We start from the raw sequence: 19,394 nt of genomic DNA, 5'->3' as shown, positions 1-19,394 counted from the left end.
AGGGCTGTGGACTCGGTCGGATTTTTGCACCGAGTCCGAGTCCGGCCTCTTGACCACCGAGTCCGAGTCCGTGTCCGAGTCCGGCTGTCCATTTTTTCTGTTAATTCATGTGACTGCTTAGTCTTTATTCAAGGCTAATTTAGATCAAAATCAAAATAATGATATAAGATGGGTGACATAATCATCCTTGACATTGGTACATAATGTAAACATTAGCCTAAGTGCAACTCAACGTGGCTGCATTGATCGTAAGCAGGGCTGTGGACAGTATTCCTACGCGCATTCTCAGCAGCATGATGAAAATAAAATTGAACGTATTTTTTTTTTATTGTCCGAGTCCCCGAGTCTGAGTCCGGCAAAAATGACCGAGTCCGACCGAGTCCGAGTCCACAACCCTGCTTCACACAAACACTACATCCATCTGCTCCTGGTTTGGCCCTCCGGTCCAAATTTAGAACCCAGTTTGGCCCGCAAGTCAAAGTTTGCCCACCCCTAGACTCTAGGACAGGGGTCACCAACACGTTGCCCGCGGGCACCAGGTCGCCCGTGAGGACCGCACGAGTCGCCCGCAGGACTGTTCTAAAATTAGCTCAAATAGCGGCACTTGTCACTGAGCTGCATCTATTTATTTTGCAGTCAAACCTCGGTTTTTGAACGTCCCTGTTCTCGAAATAATTCGAGATTTTTTTGCTTCGGTTGTAGAACAAAATTCGGAGGTCGAACCTCGCGAGATGAGCCGGGAGGACCCGAGAAAACCCGACCGCGCGGCCCGGATGCCGACTGACTCCGTTGTTATTGTATTTTCGTTACTTTGAGGATTGTATTAACCCCTAATCATGACTCCAAAGACAGCAAGTGGGAGCAGTAAAGAAATTCTGAAACACAAAGACGCTCTTAAAGCAATGTGACAGTGAGCGCCCGGCGCGCTGCGGTTGCGTGATCGGACAAAATTAAGATTCCTGCGCACTGAGGTCCACTTAAATTTTGGAAAGTACATCAAAACTTTTAAAATATTTTCCAAATTTTAGCGACGGCTCTGTCACAGTAACGCGCCCAGCGCGGTGTAGTTGCGGGGTGGGCGACGTTGCGCGTTCGGCGGTGCGCTGCGGTTAAGCGATCGGACCAAATTAAGCTCCCTGCGCACTGAGGTCCACTTAGATTTTTTAAAGTACATCAGGACTTTAAAAATATTTTCTAAATTTTAGCGACCGCTCTGTCACAATAATGCGACCAGCACGGTGCAGTTGCGCGGTCGGCGACGCGCTACGGTTGCGTGTTCGGCGGTGCGCTGCTGTTGCGCGATCGGACAAAATTAAGCTCCCTGCGCACTTAGGTCCACTTAAATTTTGGAAAGTACCTCAGGACTTTAGAAATATTTTCTAAATTTCAGCGACGGCTCTGTCACAATAATGCGACCGGCGCGGTGGGCGACGCGCTACGGTTTACGCGTTCGGCGGTGCGCTGATGTTGCGCGATCGGACAAATATGCGCAAATGAAAAAATGCTTAAGAAAGGCGGGTTTTTTTGTCTTGAAACGGATTATATTTTTTCCCATTATTTGTAAAAATAGATTCGGAATTCGACCGATTTGCTTCTCGAACCGCCTTCTGGAACGGATTGTGGTCAAAAACCAAGGTTTGACTGTATTTTTGCTATTCTTGTTAAAATCACACTTACATGTGAACTGGAAATGACAATAATAACACATAGTGAAAGCCAAATTGAGCAAATTGACTATTTCAGAAGTATGTGTCAAACTGGTAGCCCTTTGCTTTAATCAGTACCCAGGAAGTAGCTCTCCGTTTAAGAAAGGTTGGTGAACCCTGCTCTAGGATAATAACTATGACCAAGCATACGCTTTCTGCTGGGTACATGTGGTACTGCACCCATCCCACTCATTTCTATGTGGAGAACGAGATGCTCAGAATCAACGTCTGCTCCCCCATTTTCAGGATACCCGAACGCGTTGAGCGAGCTGGCTCGAGTGGCTCAACAACCCTCTATTCACCCAGAATGAACGTCAAAATGGCCATTTCAACCACTTCCATTAAACCGTTCAGTTAGCTTATCCCAACTGACTGAGGGGTAAAAGTTCTAAATGTTTGATGTTTTAAAGTGTTTGAAACGTAAGCATGACGTCATAGGATGGTGCATCATTAAAACCGGCAAAGAAATACCTTAAAGAATAGTTGAGGAAAATGGCGATTATAATCCGTGTGGGCAGAGTCAAACATTTCGGCCCACCCCAAATTGAGCCAGCCAGGGCTTCTCGCTTCATTCTGCAAAACAAAACGCAGCCTCCATTTCATCTAATCGTTTTTTTTTCTGGTGTGGCAGCAATTAGTGTTCATTAAAAATATTCTAGAAATGTCGACATTGAAGTCAAAGTTGAGAGCTGTTGCTTCTCTCTAGAGTTGCTAAATGAGAGATGCATGAGACACCCTCATGCAAGTGGCGCCCCGCCATTTGAGATTTGTTGTTGGTGAAGGCTTTTCGAAAGGTGTCCCAAAGGGATGACATTGCCTCAACTTGACAAAAATCACTTTTATTGTCTCCAGTCCAACACTTTGTCAACCATGCTGAAGGAAGGAAAAAGTCGCCAAAAGCGAGCGGTCCTCACCAATATCATCATCGCTTTGCAATTTCGTGCCCAGAAAGCAAGTCAATGTTTCTTTGCCCCTGGCAGGGCTGATAAGGGGGAGAAAAGTTTCAAGCTTTTGTCTTTGTTGTGCTTGTTTGAAAAATAAATTCCACACTGAGGACTTTATGGCGACAGCGAGGCGTCAACCAAGTCTCGTATTTGCAACCGTCCCTTTTCCGCCGTTCCCGCTCCTCAGGTTGCCGTGAGGCCGGCAAAATCCCGCTTGGTCTCAAGGCACTTGAGTGTCATGGCGGATGTACCCCGAAGCAACAAAAATGCACCCAACCCCCAAAATTAGGTGTGTGCGTATGTTCTCAAGAGTGTGTTCTCGTGTGTGTGTGTGTGTGTTGTGTGCGTGTGTGCGTGTGTTAGTGTGTTTCTGGGTCCAGGGGTCAGCGGGGTCACAGTAATAACTGGAAAAGAATGCTAAGCTAAGAGCCATCAATGTTCAGAATGCAGGGGCCAGCGTGTAGGCGGGGCTAAACGTGGTGGCGATGTCACCTCTGTCGGCCAAGTAGGATCAAGTTTAGGATGACGTGCGGCAGCCAGTCGCCAGGACGGCAGGGCAGGGCCAGCGAGATCAGGTCTGAAAGAGGAGGAGAGAGCAAGAGAGTGGGATCTCATTGGCATCGTCACAAGTACTATATGTTCACAGTTCAAACAAAGCACAGTGAAGTCGGTCTGCTCAACCCCACGGAATCAGCGGGCGGCGCTCTCGCTTACTGTTGGATGGCGGGTCTTGGCATGGGCCTTCCTGGATGGTGATGTCGTCGACGGCAATGTCGCCCTCAATTCCGGAGCCACGCACCCCTTCCAGCACCACCTGAAATAATTCAACCATTCAAAAGAATTGAAACCGCGTTGTGATATCAATGACGATTTGGTTCAACGTATAAATAACACACAAATGTGGTGTACCAAAAGCAACTTCTACTGGTGTCCATAAAGCGCGGACAAATCGATTTGGCACGATTTGAATTTTGCCATCTCTTTTGCTTCTACTCTTCCTCCTCAGACTGAAGATGGCTTGTCGAGAGCAGAACATATCGAAGAATGCGTTGTTGTTTTTTTAGCATGTGGCCAAACTTTATGGAGTGCCTGTACATCAAATGTTGAACGCTTTAGTTGGATCAATTACCTTTTTAAGTGACAACAGATTACTATTATTGAATGACTACTACTCAACTTTGACTATTATTGAATACCTGGAAATCGGCGTCGGGGTGAATGTCGATGGCCGCGCGGCGCCATCGGTCGCCTTGGTTACCCCTCAGACTCCACACCGGCATCTCCGACACCCCTTTCTGCCGCAGGGAGACGCTCAGCGAGCCTACGTTCAACAGGGGAAGTTGAGGTGAGCTCGGGGCGATGACACGCCGAGCGACACCACGCTCACTCACCGATGTGCTTGCCGTACATGTGGTAGTGGAAGGCCAGGCAGTAGGTGGCGCCACTTTTGGAGCCCGAGTTGAAGGAGGGCGACAGGAGGCGGGCCTTGTCGCCCTCTGTTCTCGGTCGGGACGTCTCGATGTAAACGTAGTACCCTGCGGGACACCACCGTAGCCGCTCAACTTTTTTTCTCAACAAAAACGAGATTGTTCGTCAAGACAGGAAGCGGATGAAATCCCCAAAGGTCCGCAAAAGTGATTTAAAGAGCAAGCGGCAAAACGGGAAATGATCTGAGAAGCTCGCTGTGTGTGTACGTTTGAGAGCGATTATTTGAGAGTACTTGTATTGTTATGTTTACGCAAGTAGTCTGCCTTCACAACAAAGAGTCACACATGCACATTTGTCTTACCCTCTTGAAATTGCTGAAATTACAAATTTGGCAAAATCCAGCCCCAGAAATAGAATTAGAAATCTGGTAGAAATGTCAATGGCGAGTGGAGCCGCCCAAAAGCCTCAAAACGTCTGCTATTTGCTTTGAAACATCCATTTTGAACATGCGCTTTCCTAATTCAGTTTAAATTATCAACATGAACTTTGCTACACGTCAATCATGAGTAGAAGGACAAAGAAAGTCAAGCGTTTGGCTTTGAAGCATCAATTTTCGGCACATTTTGACCATCCCAAGATTTAGTCCATCTGCCAGTGGATTTGAAGCGGGAGTGTGTGTGAGTGAGTGACCTTGTTTGGAGCCACGACGGTCGGCGCTGGGTCCGGTGTTGGGTGTGTACTTGGTGTCGCGGGAGGCAGCGCTGTGGCGTGTCCAGTCGAAGTCGTCGCTTTTGTCCTGAGAGAAGAGACACATGGCCTCGTCCTCGAAAGCACACTGGAACTCCCCTGCGCACACGCACACAGGCACAGGCCGCACGCTCGGTATGTGATATCATATTGATACTCTGCTCTCAACATTAGGTGGATATGGGACTAAAAACACATTTTCAATTCCTGATTGCAAACTTCTGCTCCATTAAAGTTAAATACGGCTGAACCATACTTTAAAAATCCAATCCATTGTAAAGTTCTTCATGTTTGATATAAGCAGTTTTTTGGTGTCCCACTAGGGGAGTCCATGCACCACACGTAGACAATCTCTGCTTTGAACCTTCAATACAGCAAACGTCACGGCCAACGTGTGTTGGAGGGATTACAATGGAGTACTCACTGAGGTGTGGATTCACAGGCGCTGCGGAGGGAACGCGACACCAATTAGATGGGTGCACATGTGCGGTGCAGGCTGCGCTCGGCTGCGCGCGGCGGCCACGCCGGGAAGTACCGCTGTAGGTGATGACGCGCTCGGTGGGGTCGCCCTCGCCGTAACGCGTGATGGGCGTCAGGCGCACCAGGTAGGACTCGGGCTTGACCAGCTCCGTCAGGTTGTGGGTCAGCAGCTGGCCCTTGTGGATGTTGACCTCCATGGGGATCTGCTGCTCCCACAAGCGGCCCTGCCCCACCTGACACATGCATGTGCGTGCGCGTTCACTCGGCTTAGCGCGCAACCACGGCACTTGGAGCGGCGTCCCTTTGTGCCTCACCTGGCGGATGCCCAGCCTGTAGGCTAGGATGCGGTCTACACCGGCGGGCTCCATTTGGGTCCATTGCAGTGTGAATCCATATGTGCGTGGCTGGTTCTGCCACAGGGCACCGGGTGTGTCATAGTAGAACTCGGGAGGGTACGCCTTCCCTGGCGGAGGTACAACGCGGCCGCTCAAAGTGGAGAGAGCTTGACACCAAGCGTGTGTGTGGGTGTTGTGCGAAAGGGAGAGTATTCAACTCCAAAGAAGAAGCGTGACAACTGGCTGACCCAGCTCTCGCACATGTTAAGTTCCAACGTGACAAACAGGAAGGAGCGATGAGCAAGCTAAATCAGAGCAGAAAATTTCCCGTCATGCATCGGCATGCGCCGCCGCGACTAACCCGTGACCAGGAAGGTGCATCTGCCTGCTCCGGCCTCGTTGCTGATGTCGCACGTGTACTCTCCGTAGCCTTCGCGGTTGAGTGCTCGCACCTGGTAGCGCGTCTCGTCGCGCGTCTCGTCAAACTGGCCCACAGTCAGGAGTCGGGACCCCAGCTTCCACTCATAGCGCAGCGGCCGGGCCGGGTGGGCACGCAGCAGCCGGCATGTCAGAGAGAAAGCCCGACCCAGAGCCTGACGCACCTCCGACAACACCGGCTCCACCGCCGGTGGGACTGCAAAAGGAACTGGGAGTCAAAAGTGGCGCGGCGTTACGCAGCCCGACCAATATGGCATTTTAGAGGCCCGTCTCCAGGGCTGGAGGGGGCTGGGGGGCTTTGTGAACAAAATTTTCAAAGCGCAAATGTTGGCCGGGGACAGGTGTCGGTGCGCGCTACCCACACTGCACCACCAGCTGTATGAGGGCATGTCGAGGTTTGACGTTAAAGCCGTTGTACTGGCTGGTCTGGCAGCGGTAGGTCCCGCCCATCTCCCGCGTCACGTTGGCCAGCCTCAGCACGCCGTCGTGGCTCTCCGTCTGGGTGGCTGCCTCGGCCGGCGGGGGCGCCTCAGGTGCCGCAGGACCGTCCTCCACGCGAGACCACAGAATGACAGGTTTGGGTTTGCCTGACACCAAACACTGCAGCTCCACCACGTCACCTTCCTGCGTGATGATGCGTGAGCGCCCCCTGGGCACCGTCAACTCTGGGGGAACTGCGACCGCACACCCAAGGTTCCGTTCATCAAGTTGAGCTGAGTGAGCCGAGCGCCGAGTCCCCCTCACCTCCCTCACCTGTCGTGGATGAGATGTTGACATCGATACTAATCTCAGGACTTCCCCCGTCCCTGAGCGAGGCCACGCAGGTGTACGTTCCAAAATCGGTGAACTTGAGGTCGATGATGTCCAGGTTGGTGACGCCCGGCAACATTTGCACGTCTGAGTGCGTGATGACCATTCGCTCGGAGCTGCGCAGCGGCCGACCGTTCTTGAGCCAGCCGAATTGTAGCTCCTCGGAGGGCGTGGCCTCCACCTCGCAGCTGATCTTCACCTCACGCCCGATCTGAATGTGGTCATCGTCATGGTATGGGTCCGGAGTGATCCAGAAGCGAGCCTTACGCAGACCTGACGGAGAAGCAAGTACAAACAGGAAGCGCGTCGGATCAAAGAAGGAGTGCGAGAAGTGGGTGGAGTCGCAAATGGAAACTGTGCCGAGTCACAAACAGTAAGTGGCCGAGTCTCGCATTTGCCCGGAATGATTCCTACGCCATTTCGGGCTTGGCCACACGAGAGCACACGTTTGCGTACACGGGTGCCTTTGTACATGTGTGTGCAGTGGCAGGCATCACCCGCGCGTATAGCGCCACCCTTCCATCTGACCGCGGTTCAACAATGGCCTCACCTCTGACTAGGATGTTGGCTGACTTCCTGGCAGCGTTGCCCACGTGGTTGTCGGCCAGACAGCTGTAGACGCCGCCGTCGTCAACGGTGACGGAGGGGATGGTGAGCTTGCCGCCCTGGGCCCGGCTCCTCTTGGGGAGCGGCTCCCTACCAGGACGGAGCCACCTCAGGGCAGGAGGAGGGTCGCCGCCAGACGCCACGCACACCAGCGTCGCTGTCTCGCCAGGGTTCACCACCAGCGGGTCATCCAGGAGCAGCTTGACGGAGGGAGGGGCTGGCGCACACAAAGCACACCCACCTGCCTGCTGTCACCTCCTGATGCGCTGCCGGCATGCGTGTGTGCAAGTGTAGGCATGCATACCCGTTCTGTTGTTGAGGCTGAAATGCGCGACCTTGTCGGCGATCCCGCACACGTTCCTGACTGAGGCGATGCATGTGTAGTTGGCGTAGTCCTGAGGACGGAGGTTCTTCAGCTTCAGGATCTTTGTCTCTCCCTGAAACGCGCGCACACATCGCTTGAGATGCGCTGGGCAGTCAGCGCGCTGGAAGAATGCTGGCGGCGCAAGTGCACCTGTGTGAAAAACGGCTCATAAATATCCACTCCGGCGTCCGCTCCCTGCGACAGGTCTTGGCGACCTCTCCTCCAGATGTAGCGCACAGGCGGGTTGGAGGTGGCCACGCAGCGCAGGAACACCGTCCTCTCAGAGTAGAAGAGCTCCTTGGCCCCGTCGCCCACGCTTTGGTGCACCGTGACCAGCGGCTGGTCCAGAACTGCACGGCAGAACGTGTGACCTTCAGGGACCGCTTGAGGAGTTTTCATGCGTGCATGCGTGCTCACAGTATACATCAACCCGTATGGAGCGGATGGCGGGGGTCCCAATGCCGTTGTTGGCCTTGCAGTAGTAGCGACCCCCCTGGTTGCGGTCGATTCTTTCTATCTTTAGTGTGTCGTCGAGGGTTCGGGCGTCGTCTTGCCGTTCCAAAGTTCCGCCCGCAGTTTTGGTCCAGCGGACCTGTTCAGAAGACGGCAAGTGAGCAAGCAGCAAGTGAGCAACCTTCTCCTTTCCAAAATGTGTCATCAACAGCTACGTTTATGTGAACGTTTTGTCCACGAGGACAACTCTCGGCCGCCTCCCCCACCCCCAAATGGACAACAATTCCCCATCCGGGCACCATGTGAGGCATACTGACCTGTGGTCGCGGGTGTCCAGTGACCAGGCAGACAAGTTCCAGAGTTTCTCCTTCTTTGATGGTGTAGACTCGCTCGCTGAGTCGCTCCTCCTCCACGTGGCAAGCTTGTCCCGAGTGCACGATGCGAACTGTAGGTGGCGCTGTGCACCCCCCGCCCACACACATCCCACATTTTTCTTCTTTAAAGCACCATTAGAAATGTTGCCTGTCGCTACGGCAACACAAAGCTCATGTCTTGAAAACGATCGGAATGACGTCAGGGACATGACAAAAGGGTGACGCAGCATTTAGCGACAATGGTTGGATGCCATCTCAAGCGCTGGAGACCGAATTGCGCCAAAACCTGATAATAATGAATGGAGGGCCGCGAGGAAGACGAGCACGAGGAGGAAGGTGAAAGAAAAAGAACGTGGGTAGGGGAGGGGCTCGGCAAGGATGTCCTACTTTGCCTCTGCTAATTTTAGCCTGGGATTTTTCTGTTGGTCTCCTCTGACGGCTGAATGCTGATGTCATCAGAGACACACACACACGCACACACGCACGCACGCACGCACGCACGCACGCACGCACGCACGCACGCACGCACGCACGCACGCACGCACTTGACCTCGCGTGGCATTTCCCAGTACCGCACACATTCAGTTGACGTTCCAGAATATTAGCAGCAGTGTTGTGCGTGCGCGCGTGCTCTAATCCGAGGTCAGCTGCTTTTAAGTGTGTCATGCGTTCTCCTTCCTCCGTGACGGCGTTACATAAGATGCCCGACTCCACCCCACCTACTTGACCGCCCCTTTCGCTTTCTCTCATCTTTCTTTTTGTAGGCTAAGGACACCGCAATCAGTCAGTGGGCTGGACAAAAATAACCGCCATCGCCCCATTGGCTGGCAGCCGCACACACTCATGCATACGGAATGAAGCCCCCAGAGGCCCGAATGATGAATGGAAGATTCACTCACACGATTCCATGCAGCAACCAGCGCAGATGAGCTGTCAATCACAGGGCGATAGTGTCGCAATGTGAAGCACTACCCTACCATTGAGACTCCTGTCGGAGCCAATATTGAGGGTTCCCACGTACAAGGAAATATTTGAGCTCCGAGAGCGCCAGACCCCTGCCGCGAGACAGGGCCTGCAAGTTGCGCAACATTTGGCCACTCTCAGAAAAAAAATCTGCAAACATCATCTGATTTTCAGCTGGATGGTAAAATGTCATTCACTTTATCTAGTGTTCTATTGTGTTAATGTGTAAAGTTTTGCAAAAAAGGATGACTTTTTTAGGGTTTTCAAAAGTGCTAAATTCCAATTAAATCAGCAGCTGATAGACCTGAATTGTTGTAATATTTCTAATAAAAAAAAGTGGGCGGGGTTGTAATGTGTTCATTGCATTTCAATTTCTTTCAATGGGGTGATTTGAAACGGTTGGAGATATGAGCGTTTCTTTCAAGAGCGCAAGTATTCGCAGCTAGCTAGCAGTTTGAAGATGACGATGATGAAGATGACTTGTTGCCTCCATCTGCGAGCGAGCTCGTCATCGCTGAACATCAACGTTGGCGCAGATGTTCATGTCTAATCCGCACACACGCACGCGGGCCTGCTGTGATCTAAACTACATGCAATCCACACCGGAAGTGCTCAAATGGCCAATCCTGAGTCACTCCACTTCCGGTGTGTGCCAGGTGACCTTGACAGGTGTTTACCCACCCGCGGGAAAAACGACCGTTGTCACGTGACCCGAGGCTCCCCTCTCTGACGTCGCCAGGGAGAGGGGGGGGGGGGGACAGGTGCACGCGCGCAGCCGGTCTACCTGTTGCTCCACACGCCCACGCTGTCAGTCGTCACAAGGTCACGTGCGTACGCGCACGCTTACCGTAGACGCCCTGCGCGTGCATGCTGTGCACGAAGCCGCTCAAGAACCACACGAACGCCACCAGCGGGCCCATCTTCACATCCTCCCTCCCGGGACGAACTCGCGGGTCCAGGCTCCTGCAGCCGCTCGGCGGCCCTTCTCCTGCTTCTCCTCGTCCTCTTCTTCCTCTTCCTCAGAGCAGAGTCGTGCCCAGATTCGGCCTCTCATGCAAACATCCCGAGCCGACGCGTCCCGCCAGCGGCCCCCCGTCGGCCGGGCGGTCAGGTGGTCCAGCTCATCCCGCAGCAGGAGGCCGGGGGAAGACGCAAGAGGAGCGCTTCGGGCGCCTCAGCTAGGCGGATCTCCTTTGCACTGACAATGTGTGTGCGTGCGTGGGTGCGTGCGCCGTTGGGAAGCTCTCGCGTCTGAGCGAGTCCTGCTGTGGGTGCGAAGCTCCACGTCACTCGTGCTGAGCCACCCTACAGAGCCTCCTCGCGGTCGCGGCCTGCGGTCGGGATGGCAGCGGCTCGTCGCGCTCCGCCAGGCCGCCGAGGTGCGAGCAAAGTGGGCCTGAAGATGGAGCGGCGGTCCGCTCGTTTGCTGCTGGTGGTGCTGGATTTTACCGGTGAGACGTCAGCGAGAAGCCAAGTCAGACGCAGTGGGCCGCCAACATACTTCCTGCTTGGCTTTTCACAGTAAAACGGTCGGGAAGACTCAAGAGGTGCGGCCTGGATTTTTTTCTGCTCAATCAGCGGATCTGCCGGAGACAAATTTGACTTCGATTAAAAGGCACTAAAAGTGTCCATGTTCGGCCCCAGGAACAAAATCACTGTCTTCTTTTTCAAATGCTTTTCATTCATGAGAAGTAAAAAAAAATGATGTGATTAAAGGTAACTTGAGCAAATTGCCCAGAGAGGAGTGAGGGGGAGTATTCATTCTCTCAAAGTCGTTTGGGTCGTGTTTGTGGCTTCCCAAAAGAAGCAACAGGCAAGTTGAAGAGAAAAGCTTTTTATTGTGAAAATGTCTCCTGCCAGATGTCGTAGTGACGCCAACTTAGTAGACGTAGAAAAGAAGAACCGTTATAAAAATGAAGTTTGCACACGCTCAGTTTGCAGCATTTTCGATGGTCAAACGATAAAAAAAATATATATATACACACAACACAGAGAACCCCCCAAAAAGAGAAAAAACAAGGCAGGCACTCCAAGTTAGCATCTGCGTTAGCATCCTGTTCATGCTCCTCTTCTGTGAAGCAAAAAAACCAAAAACATTAAACAAATGTACCGTGGTTTATTTAGTCTTTTCCCTCACTCTTCTCATCCATTTTTTAAAATTGTTGAATAACACCCTTAACATTGATAGTAAGAGAAGAGCCTCACCACCGTCTTCTCGTGAAAAAAGAATAATTTCCAAAACACAGACATAGATTTTGTTCACACTTAAATGACGGGGACGGCAGCCGCCGTTTTCACGCGCAACCGAGGAGGGGAACGCTAAGAAAAAGTGCTTTGCTGGATTTTGGTGGAGGTGTTTTTTGCCACAAGTGCCTGTGCACGCCTACGTTACGTGCGCAATGCGCGCACTGAGCCGCAAAGCATTCTGTGAAACCGGAGCCGTCGCTTTCACACCTGCCGTCAAGTGATGCTGAGCATCCTTTGTCGGCCGAGTGCAAAGCTCGCTTTCCCTCGTTTGTGTTTTTGACATGTCAAACTTTCAGGACGCGGCGGCCTCGTACTCTTCCGTCTTGTTTGCTTTGACGCGTCACGTGTTGAAGTTCTTGGAGAGCGCCGGCTGCTTTCCTCAAGACACCGTTTCTCCACTTTGAGCCTTCTACATGCGCCCAAGCATTTTTTTCCCACAAGTAGTCACGTTGTTCCTCGACAACATTTCCAGCGCTTAAACAAAAAGTCTCCTTTTTCTCTGCCTTCAGTGCTCAAAATGCTCCAAAACGGAACTGCTCTTTGCAAACGGCATGCAGTCTTGGAGACAATCATTGTCGGAATATCTGAATACGTGAAGCCGCAATGACCGGGTCAAAAGGACTGTGTCAAAGGAGCTGTGGAGTCCCAGAATGCTTTGCGTCGCCCGCCCGCACCATAGATCCAGCCGGTTTAGTCAACAAGACGACGACACGAAAGCAAAGCAGAGAAGAAGATGGCCAACAATTAAAGAAGAAAGTACAAACGTTTTTTTTTTTTTTTTTTTTGTAGTTTCCTGCAGCACAGCAATCTCCCAAACCTCCCTGGGTTGTTTTGGGGTTCACACGAGAGCACAGAGAAGACACGACGACGACAGCTGCGGCGGCAACAGCGCACACACGGCACAGAGCAACACACACAGGAACAGGAAGTGGCGACACCAAAAACGCGGCGACGGAGGGGAACAAAAAAAAAAAAAACACACTTGCGCGCTGAGCACATTTTTTGCGGGCTCATCTTTTTCATCTTAGCAAAAATACAAATGACGTAGATTCACAGTGCTCGTTAGATTTTTTTCCCCATTTTTTTGTGGGGGCAACGCCCACTGGACATATGGTTGGTTTTCCAAAGTTGGCGGAAGAAGAAGTGCGGAAAACAAACGTATCATATCAAACAGCAAGCGGTCAGTCAGACATTCATTTTTAAGTTAGCCATTCTAACTCGTTAGAATCACTGCTAGCTGATTAGTCCCAATGTCAGCCAATTAGTGTCATTGCTGACCAATTACCATCCATGCTAAATGATAAACTCTCTGACCAGCATCACCTTTATTATCTGTTAAGCTTCAGCACAAGGTAATTAGCATAAATTAGTCAATTACAGCTGCAATGTAGCTGATTAGCATCCATGCTAACTGATTAACATCAAGCCAATTACACTAGTGATGCTGAACGATTAGCACCGATGCTAACTGGTTAACGTTGCTGTTCACTGAGTAGCATCAATTCTAATAGCCAATTAGCCTTAAAGCTAGTCAGTAATTCACTTCAATACTTATTAATCAGCCAAATGTAGCCAATTATAGCAGTGATGCTAATTGGTCAGCATCAACAATTGCTAACCAATCAAAATCAACGCTAGCTGCATAGCCTCAGTATCACTGAGACGATAACGTAGCGCCACCAGTGTGTCGTCCTCGAAACTCCAAGATAGACGGGACTGGGTGACGCAACAGGAATTAGTTCCACATTTTCAAGTCACTTGTTTTTCTGTGCATGTCACTTTTGTATTGTTTTCTAGCCTTGTCAGCGACAACAGGAAGTAATGATGTCAACAACCTTCAGCTAGATCAGCGAGGGAGCAAAATGGTGGCAAGTGAGGATTTTAAAAAGTGCTACACAAGCTCTGGCATTCAGTTCATCCTTCCATCTTTCCCTTCTATTTGCTATCCTCACTACTTCTTTTCTTGCCTGTCCTTCCTTCCTTCCTTCCTTCCTTCCTTCCTTCCTTCCTTCCTTCCTTCCTTCCTTCCTTCCTTCCTTCCACAACACAGTAGAGTCGGAAGCACAGTAACCCGGTCTCCGGTCTGGGCCGGTTTGGGCCAGTCTCCGCTAGTTGTCCTTTCTCTGGGCTTGGATGCCGTTCGTGTAGATGGGAAACGGCAGCGTGGAGAAAATTCCATCAGCTGTGGTGAACACGTTGGCAGCGGCGGCTGCGGGCACCTGCGCTGTCCCTGCGGTGGCCCCTGGAGAGCCTGCAAAGGGCCCTGTAGCGGCAGCGGCTGACATGTTGAGACGGTGCACGTGGTGGTACAGCATCTCCATGGGGGTCTTGGGGTCCAGGCCGAAACCCGGGGCATCCACAAAGTTCACAGAGGCGTTGGGCAGCAGGCTCCCCGGCGCCATTGCAAGCGTGACGTCAGCGGGCGCATAGCGGATGGTCCCGGTGGTGTACACACGGGGCGGCGTGCTGCCACTGGGCGCCACCGTGACACGGTGGACAAGCGGCAGGACCATGTTCCCTGCCTGCAAGCGCTGCAGCACTTCCAGGTCACCTGAGCACAACAGCGAAGACGACGAAGATGAGGACGTGGCCAAAGTTGTGGCGGGCGAGTCTTGCCGCTTGTCGCGCGGCGACGCCGAGAGGGGCGGCGATAGGGGATCTGCCGAGGAGCCGCTGGAGGGCAGCACTAAACTGGCCGGGGTGGAGCTTCCATTATAAGGGGGCTTCCTGGCCCCAGCCCCGCCCTCGGTGGCGGGTGGCGTCAGCGCGGCGTCAGGAATGGGGACCTGGAGGGAGCCGCCCTGCTTGAGGGGTCCTGGGGTGGCCGGCTTGGCCGTCATGCTGTACGGCGATTCGTTGCGGGAAATCTCCCTGTTAGGCGGAAAGTTCCAGATACTGCTGTCGTTGTCAAAATTGATGGGCTCCGACATTTCCGTCTTGATCTTCAGGACCGCTGACGTGCTGCCGCCCAGGGACCCGAGAAGTTGCAAGGAGTCTGGCGCCGCGGTGGCATCCATCAGCGGGACTGGGCTGGCCAGCATCGATGAAAGGCGCAACTTTCTGCCTCGCGTCCGGTCCCATTTATGCAATTTCCGCCGCTTACGGCTTTGGAGCTTTTCCGGGCCGCCGCTGGCCGGCTCATCACCGTCCCTCTCCTCTTCCTCTTCCGACGAGGACGACTGCGAGGGATAAAAATGCTCGTCGGCCTCGCTGTAATGCTCCACTTTGATTTGAAGGCCGTCCAGGACGCCATCCATCCTGGCTGCTGCTGCCCCGCTGACAGCGTCAGCGGGCTCGGCGGTGTCGCTGTCTGGGCTGTCATCGCTGTCCGGACTGTCGCCGTCGTCACTAGATGTCTCGGGCTCCTTCCGCCGCTTGGCTTCCTGCTCGGACGAGCTCTGCAATCGTCCGCAGCGGTGCAAATTGGCCTCCACGTCCGTGCCATGCTCAGATTGGCCTGGCTTGCACGCCGTCTTCTCGTTGTCTGGCGAGACAAACAAATATTCCACAGATGAACAAAAAAAAAAAACCAAGATGCGCTGTTCTCCCCTTAAGTTTGGGATGGGCCAAACTCACCAGAGTTTTCTTTAGACTCGCAGTCCGAGTCAGAGGATTCCAAGGAATCCGAAACCTTTTCTGGAAGGTTTGGCATCTGGCCAAAGTCAATGGGCGTGTTCTTGTATTCATGATTACTGCGTATGCAAACGTGGAATCACATGACAAATTAGAAAAAAATGGCAATCTTAAGAAACAAAAAGTATTAAGACAAAACTAAAGAAATGACTCAACAAATATTTCAAATATGATATATATTTCATTTCTGTGTTGATATTTTTCTCAAACCGCTGTGTTCCTAATAAAATGGTGTGTATGAATGTTAAGTTAAAATGTGTCCAAAAATACAATCAAAATAAAATCTTAACTTTTGAAAATGTTTTAATGAATATCTTAATTTTGATGATAAATAATAATGCGTGATCGTATGACTGAAAGAAGGAAAGATGACTGCAGCCTGCGGGACATCAAACCTGAGGACGTAGTTCACCCAGATGACGTTCTTGTCGCCGGTGTTCTTGGCGTTGACGGCGATGGTGGCGCTGGACTGGATCCAAACGTAGCCGGCGCTCCTCTGGATCCAGCGGTAGTACTTGGTCACGCACTGGCCTTTGTTCATAACTGCGCACACACGCGGGCACGTCACAAACCGACTCTCGCTCGGTCACCTTCCAAATGTAGCTTTTGTACGTGGCAACCACGCAGCCGAGTGGCTGACTTGCGTCATCCCAGGCGCGGTGAGCGTTTTAGTCCACTAGGTGGTGCTGCGAGTGTGTGAATGAGAGCACGGTCAAACGACCTCCACTCGCGATTCGGGTGAGGAAGATTGGGAGCCAGGGCAGGACGGGAAGCCTTCTTGCGGGCGGAACGATCTGGCGCCAATACTAACGGCTAACCATTGATAAAGAACAGTGGCGGCTCTGAGCAATTTGGTGCCCTAGGCAAGATTTTCCCTGGAGCCCCCTGGCCGTGGTCGTGGTGTGCGGCGTATGCACCACGCAAACTCGCGGACCCAACTCCATGCATCTAGCACGGTGCTCGAACGTGCTCAATCAGGGGTCACCAACACGGTGCCCGCGGGCACCAGGTCGCCCGTGAGGACCGCATGAGTCGCCCAAAGGACTGTTCTAAAATTATCTCAAATAGCGGCACTTGTCAGTGAGCTGCATCTATTTATTTTACAGTCAAACATCGATTTTCGAACGTCCCGGTTCTCGAAATAATCGGAATTCGAACAAAAAATTCGAGATTTTTTGCTTCGGTTGTCCAACAAAATTCGGAGGTCGAACCTCACGAGATGAGCCGGGAGGACTCGAGAAAACCCGACCGCGCGGCCCGGATGCCGACTGACTCCGTTGTTATTGTATTTTCGTTACTTTGAGGATTGTAGTAGCCCCTAATCATGCCTCCAAAGAAAGCAAGTGGGAGCAGTAAAGCCATCTTAAAACACAAAGACGCTCCTAAAGCAATGCGACGAGCGCCCGGCGCGCTGCGGTTGCGCGATCGGACCAAATTAAGCTCCCTGCACACTGAGGTCCACTCAAATTTTGGAAAGTCCATTAGGACTTTGAAAATATTTTCTAAATTTCAGCGACGGCTATGTCACAATAATGCGACCAGCGCAGTGCAGTTGTGTGGTCGGCGACGCGCTACGGTTGCGCGTTCGGCGGTGCGCTGCAATTGCGCGATCGGACAAAAATACGCAAATGAACAAATGCGCGAAAAAGGCGGGTTTTTTTGGCTTGCAACGGATTAATTTTTATTCCATCATTTGTAATGGGAAAACAGGATTCGGAACTCGAACGATTCACTTCTCGAACAGCCTTCTGGAACGTATTGTGGTCGAAAACCTAAGCTCCACTGTATTTGTAATGGGAAAAATAGATTCGGAATTCGACCGATTTGCTTCTCGAACCACCTTCTGGAACGGATTGTGGTCAAAAACCAAGGTTTGACTGTATTTTTGCTATTCATGTTAAAATCACACATGTGAACTGGAAATGACAATAATAACACATAGTGAAAGCCAAACTGAGCAAATTGGCTATTTCAGAAGTGTTTGTCACACTGGTAGCCCTTTGCCTTAATCAGTACCCAGGAAGTAGCTCTCGGTTTAAGAAAGGTTGGTGACCCCTGCGCTCGATCTTCTGCTGGGCTAAACCCAAAGACAGTCAGCTGGAGGGTGTTTGTTGTGATGCCCCAAACATAGAATTGTTAAAGCCTGCAATATGTATGGTGCCTTTTATGAATTATATCAAAATGTGCATTTATATGAGTTAGAACAACTATTAATAAAATAATAATTTAAAAAAAAAAAGTTTGTTTTTTTGGGTGGTTGCAGGTCTCCCCCCCTCCCCCAACTGTCGCCCTAGAACCCAAAGAACCTTTTGGACGACCACCGGGGCGAGAGTTGCCGTGGGGGGAGCTGCCGTGGAGGCAATTGTCGTGGAGGCAGTTGCCGTGGAGGCAGTTGCCGTGGAGGCAGTTGCCGTGGAGGCAGTTGCCGTGGAGGCAGTTGTGATGAGCCACAAATGTGATAGCGGCGAACAAAGCCATCAAGTCAGCCAATCAGAGAGAAGCAAGAGCGGGAAATAAGACAAACGTGGACGGTTTTGGGGTTGGTTGCTTGTGGGGCATGCACGTCGCTTGTAGCTTAGCTTAGCTGTGTGTGCACTGAGTCTGCCAGTCAAGTACAAGAAAAAGACAAACTTTGCTCTTTGACATTGAAGTGACTTTGTGCTGCGTTTTACCTACGTGCGCAGGTGTGTATGTGTGTGTGTGTGTGTGTGTGTGTGACAGGCCTTTGATGTGTGTGCCTTGATCAAAGGTGGTGGGTGTCCACAGCGACGATCTGAGCTAAACTGCCTGCAGGCTTCAACGCTGAGCTCTATGTCAAACGCTTGCTCTCCCGCTCGCTCTTTCTCTTCGTTTTTGTGCCATAGTGTCCAATCGTCTCCTTTTCGACCATCTTTTCCAGTGGCGTCCCTCATCATCTTTGCAAAGCGCATCTCGTCAGCCACGAGGGCTTAAAACATGAATGATGGATTGAAAATCATGTTCTGATCTTGCTGAGGATGAGAAGGACGAGGGTGTGGAATGTGGGCAAGGATGAGGGGAGCAAGGTAGGACGAAGAAGGGGGAGGTGAAGATTGGAAGGCCGAGGATGAGGGGGGTGATGATGTTAAGGTGAAGAAGGAAAGTTAGGAAGAAGAGCTTGATGGGCATGAGGAAGAGGATGAAGGGTGAGGAAGATGAGGAAGGCGACGATGAGGGTCCGGAGGAGGATTTTGACTATGATGCTTTTCAGTAGTGAAGCTTGAAACAAAGCTTCAAATTTGCTTTATGAACAGGTTATTGTATTTTTTACCTCCTGGCGCCCTGTTCAACATCGGGCTCAAAGTCTGTTGACTTGCCATCAAAGCCGCATCGCAACTAACCTGGCGTGGCTTGAATTGTTCCTGTTTCCGGGCAAGTCCTACTTGGGCGCTACTCACGGTCGAGGTGACTTTGCCTGATGGCGTCCACGTCCTCGGCGTGGATCAGCTGGTAGCAGCGTTTGCCCACAATGTCGGTGGCGGACACGTCCATGTAGTCGCTGATCCTGACAATGTAAACGTGAAGCAAAGTTATACACAACGCTTAGTGTGTGTGTGTGTGCGTGTGTGTGCACATACACGCGCATACAAATAAAAATAGATGAATTGAATGTCTTCAGATCAACTCCCAAGTGTTCAACTGCTTCCGACTGGCCGGATTCTCAGGGCAGTCCAAGTTAAGACCCCACATTCCAAACTTTCGAATGAATTCAGATAAGAGCACACCTCGTCCCCCCAAAACCGCTTTTGCGCTTCCTGTAATGGAAGCGGCCGGCACTCGTCATTGTGTCGCTCGCAGCAGCCACAAAAAGAATCCATTTGAGCCTTGGCTGTTTTTCCCCCCTTTTC

The 19,394-nt window shown here is 51.6% G+C and overlaps 2 protein-coding genes across 10 annotated transcripts in view; both read right to left on the bottom strand.

Moving 5' to 3' along the window:
- Positions 1–2,526: 2,526 nt before the first annotated feature.
- Positions 2,527–11,150, bottom strand: mdga2a (MAM domain containing glycosylphosphatidylinositol anchor 2a). Of its 3 annotated transcripts, XR_015863338.1 has the most exons (18): positions 10,496–11,150; positions 8,629–8,768; positions 8,276–8,450; positions 8,009–8,208; positions 7,799–7,931; positions 7,439–7,735; positions 6,832–7,161; positions 6,441–6,752; positions 6,002–6,274; positions 5,620–5,768; positions 5,361–5,538; positions 5,250–5,270; positions 4,769–4,924; positions 4,042–4,185; positions 3,847–3,971; positions 3,560–3,739; positions 3,365–3,464; positions 3,187–3,227 (listed from the first exon to the last, which is right to left on the bottom strand). XR_015863338.1 is itself a non-coding variant. In XM_088400068.1 (17 exons), the coding sequence occupies exons 1-17, from the start codon at positions 10,566–10,568 to the stop codon at positions 3,139–3,141; spliced, it is 2,895 nt and encodes a 964-aa protein (XP_088256194.1). In that variant the 5' UTR covers positions 10,569–11,149; the 3' UTR covers positions 2,527–3,138. The 3 variants fall into 3 exon arrangements, 2 of the variants coding, with proteins under 2 accessions (XP_088256194.1, XP_088256195.1); XM_088400068.1 differs by lacking the exon at positions 3,560–3,739 and having other exon boundaries at positions 2,527–3,227; positions 10,496–11,149; XM_088400069.1 differs by lacking the exon at positions 3,560–3,739 and having other exon boundaries at positions 2,527–3,227; positions 7,439–7,711; positions 10,496–11,148.
- Positions 11,151–11,466: 316 nt separating this feature from the next.
- The window catches only part of npas3 (neuronal PAS domain protein 3), a 101,664-nt gene continuing 93,736 nt past the window's right edge, over positions 11,467–19,394 (bottom strand). For all 7 annotated transcript variants that reach the window (XM_088400062.1, XM_088400060.1, XM_088400063.1 and 4 more), the window contains 4 exons: positions 18,945–19,051; positions 15,924–16,071; positions 15,472–15,587; positions 11,467–15,379 (listed from right to left, as the gene is read on the bottom strand). In XM_088400062.1, the coding sequence (XP_088256188.1) occupies positions 14,004–15,379; positions 15,472–15,587; positions 15,924–16,071; positions 18,945–19,051 (1,747 nt within the window). In that variant the 3' untranslated portion in view covers positions 11,467–14,003. The remainder of the gene's footprint in view (positions 15,380–15,471; positions 15,588–15,923; positions 16,072–18,944; positions 19,052–19,394) is intronic.

Source organism: Syngnathus floridae, chromosome 16 (genome assembly GCF_059516105.1).
Source record: "Syngnathus floridae isolate MCC-2025c chromosome 16, RoL_Sflo_1.0, whole genome shotgun sequence".
Lineage (NCBI taxonomy): Eukaryota > Metazoa > Chordata > Actinopteri > Syngnathiformes > Syngnathidae > Syngnathus > Syngnathus floridae.
The sequence above is the reverse complement of the archived record's forward strand: the minus strand, read 5'-3'. Positions and strand labels throughout refer to the sequence as shown.

What these genes read in the sequence shown, in the direction of transcription:
- mdga2a (XM_088400068.1), bottom strand. Translation starts at nt 10,568, where the DNA reads ATGGGCCCGCTGGTGGCGTTCGTGTGGTTCTTGAGCGGCTTCGTGCAC. An exon ending in CTGGACACCCGCGACCACAG is followed by an intron (nt 8,451 to 8,628) that starts GTCAGTATGCCT and finishes TCTTCTGAACAG; the next exon opens with GTCCGCTGGACCAAAACTGC. An exon ending in ATGCACCTTCCTGGTCACGG is followed by an intron (nt 5,769 to 6,001) that starts GTTAGTCGCGGC and finishes TACCTCCGCCAG; the next exon opens with GGAAGGCGTACCCTCCCGAG.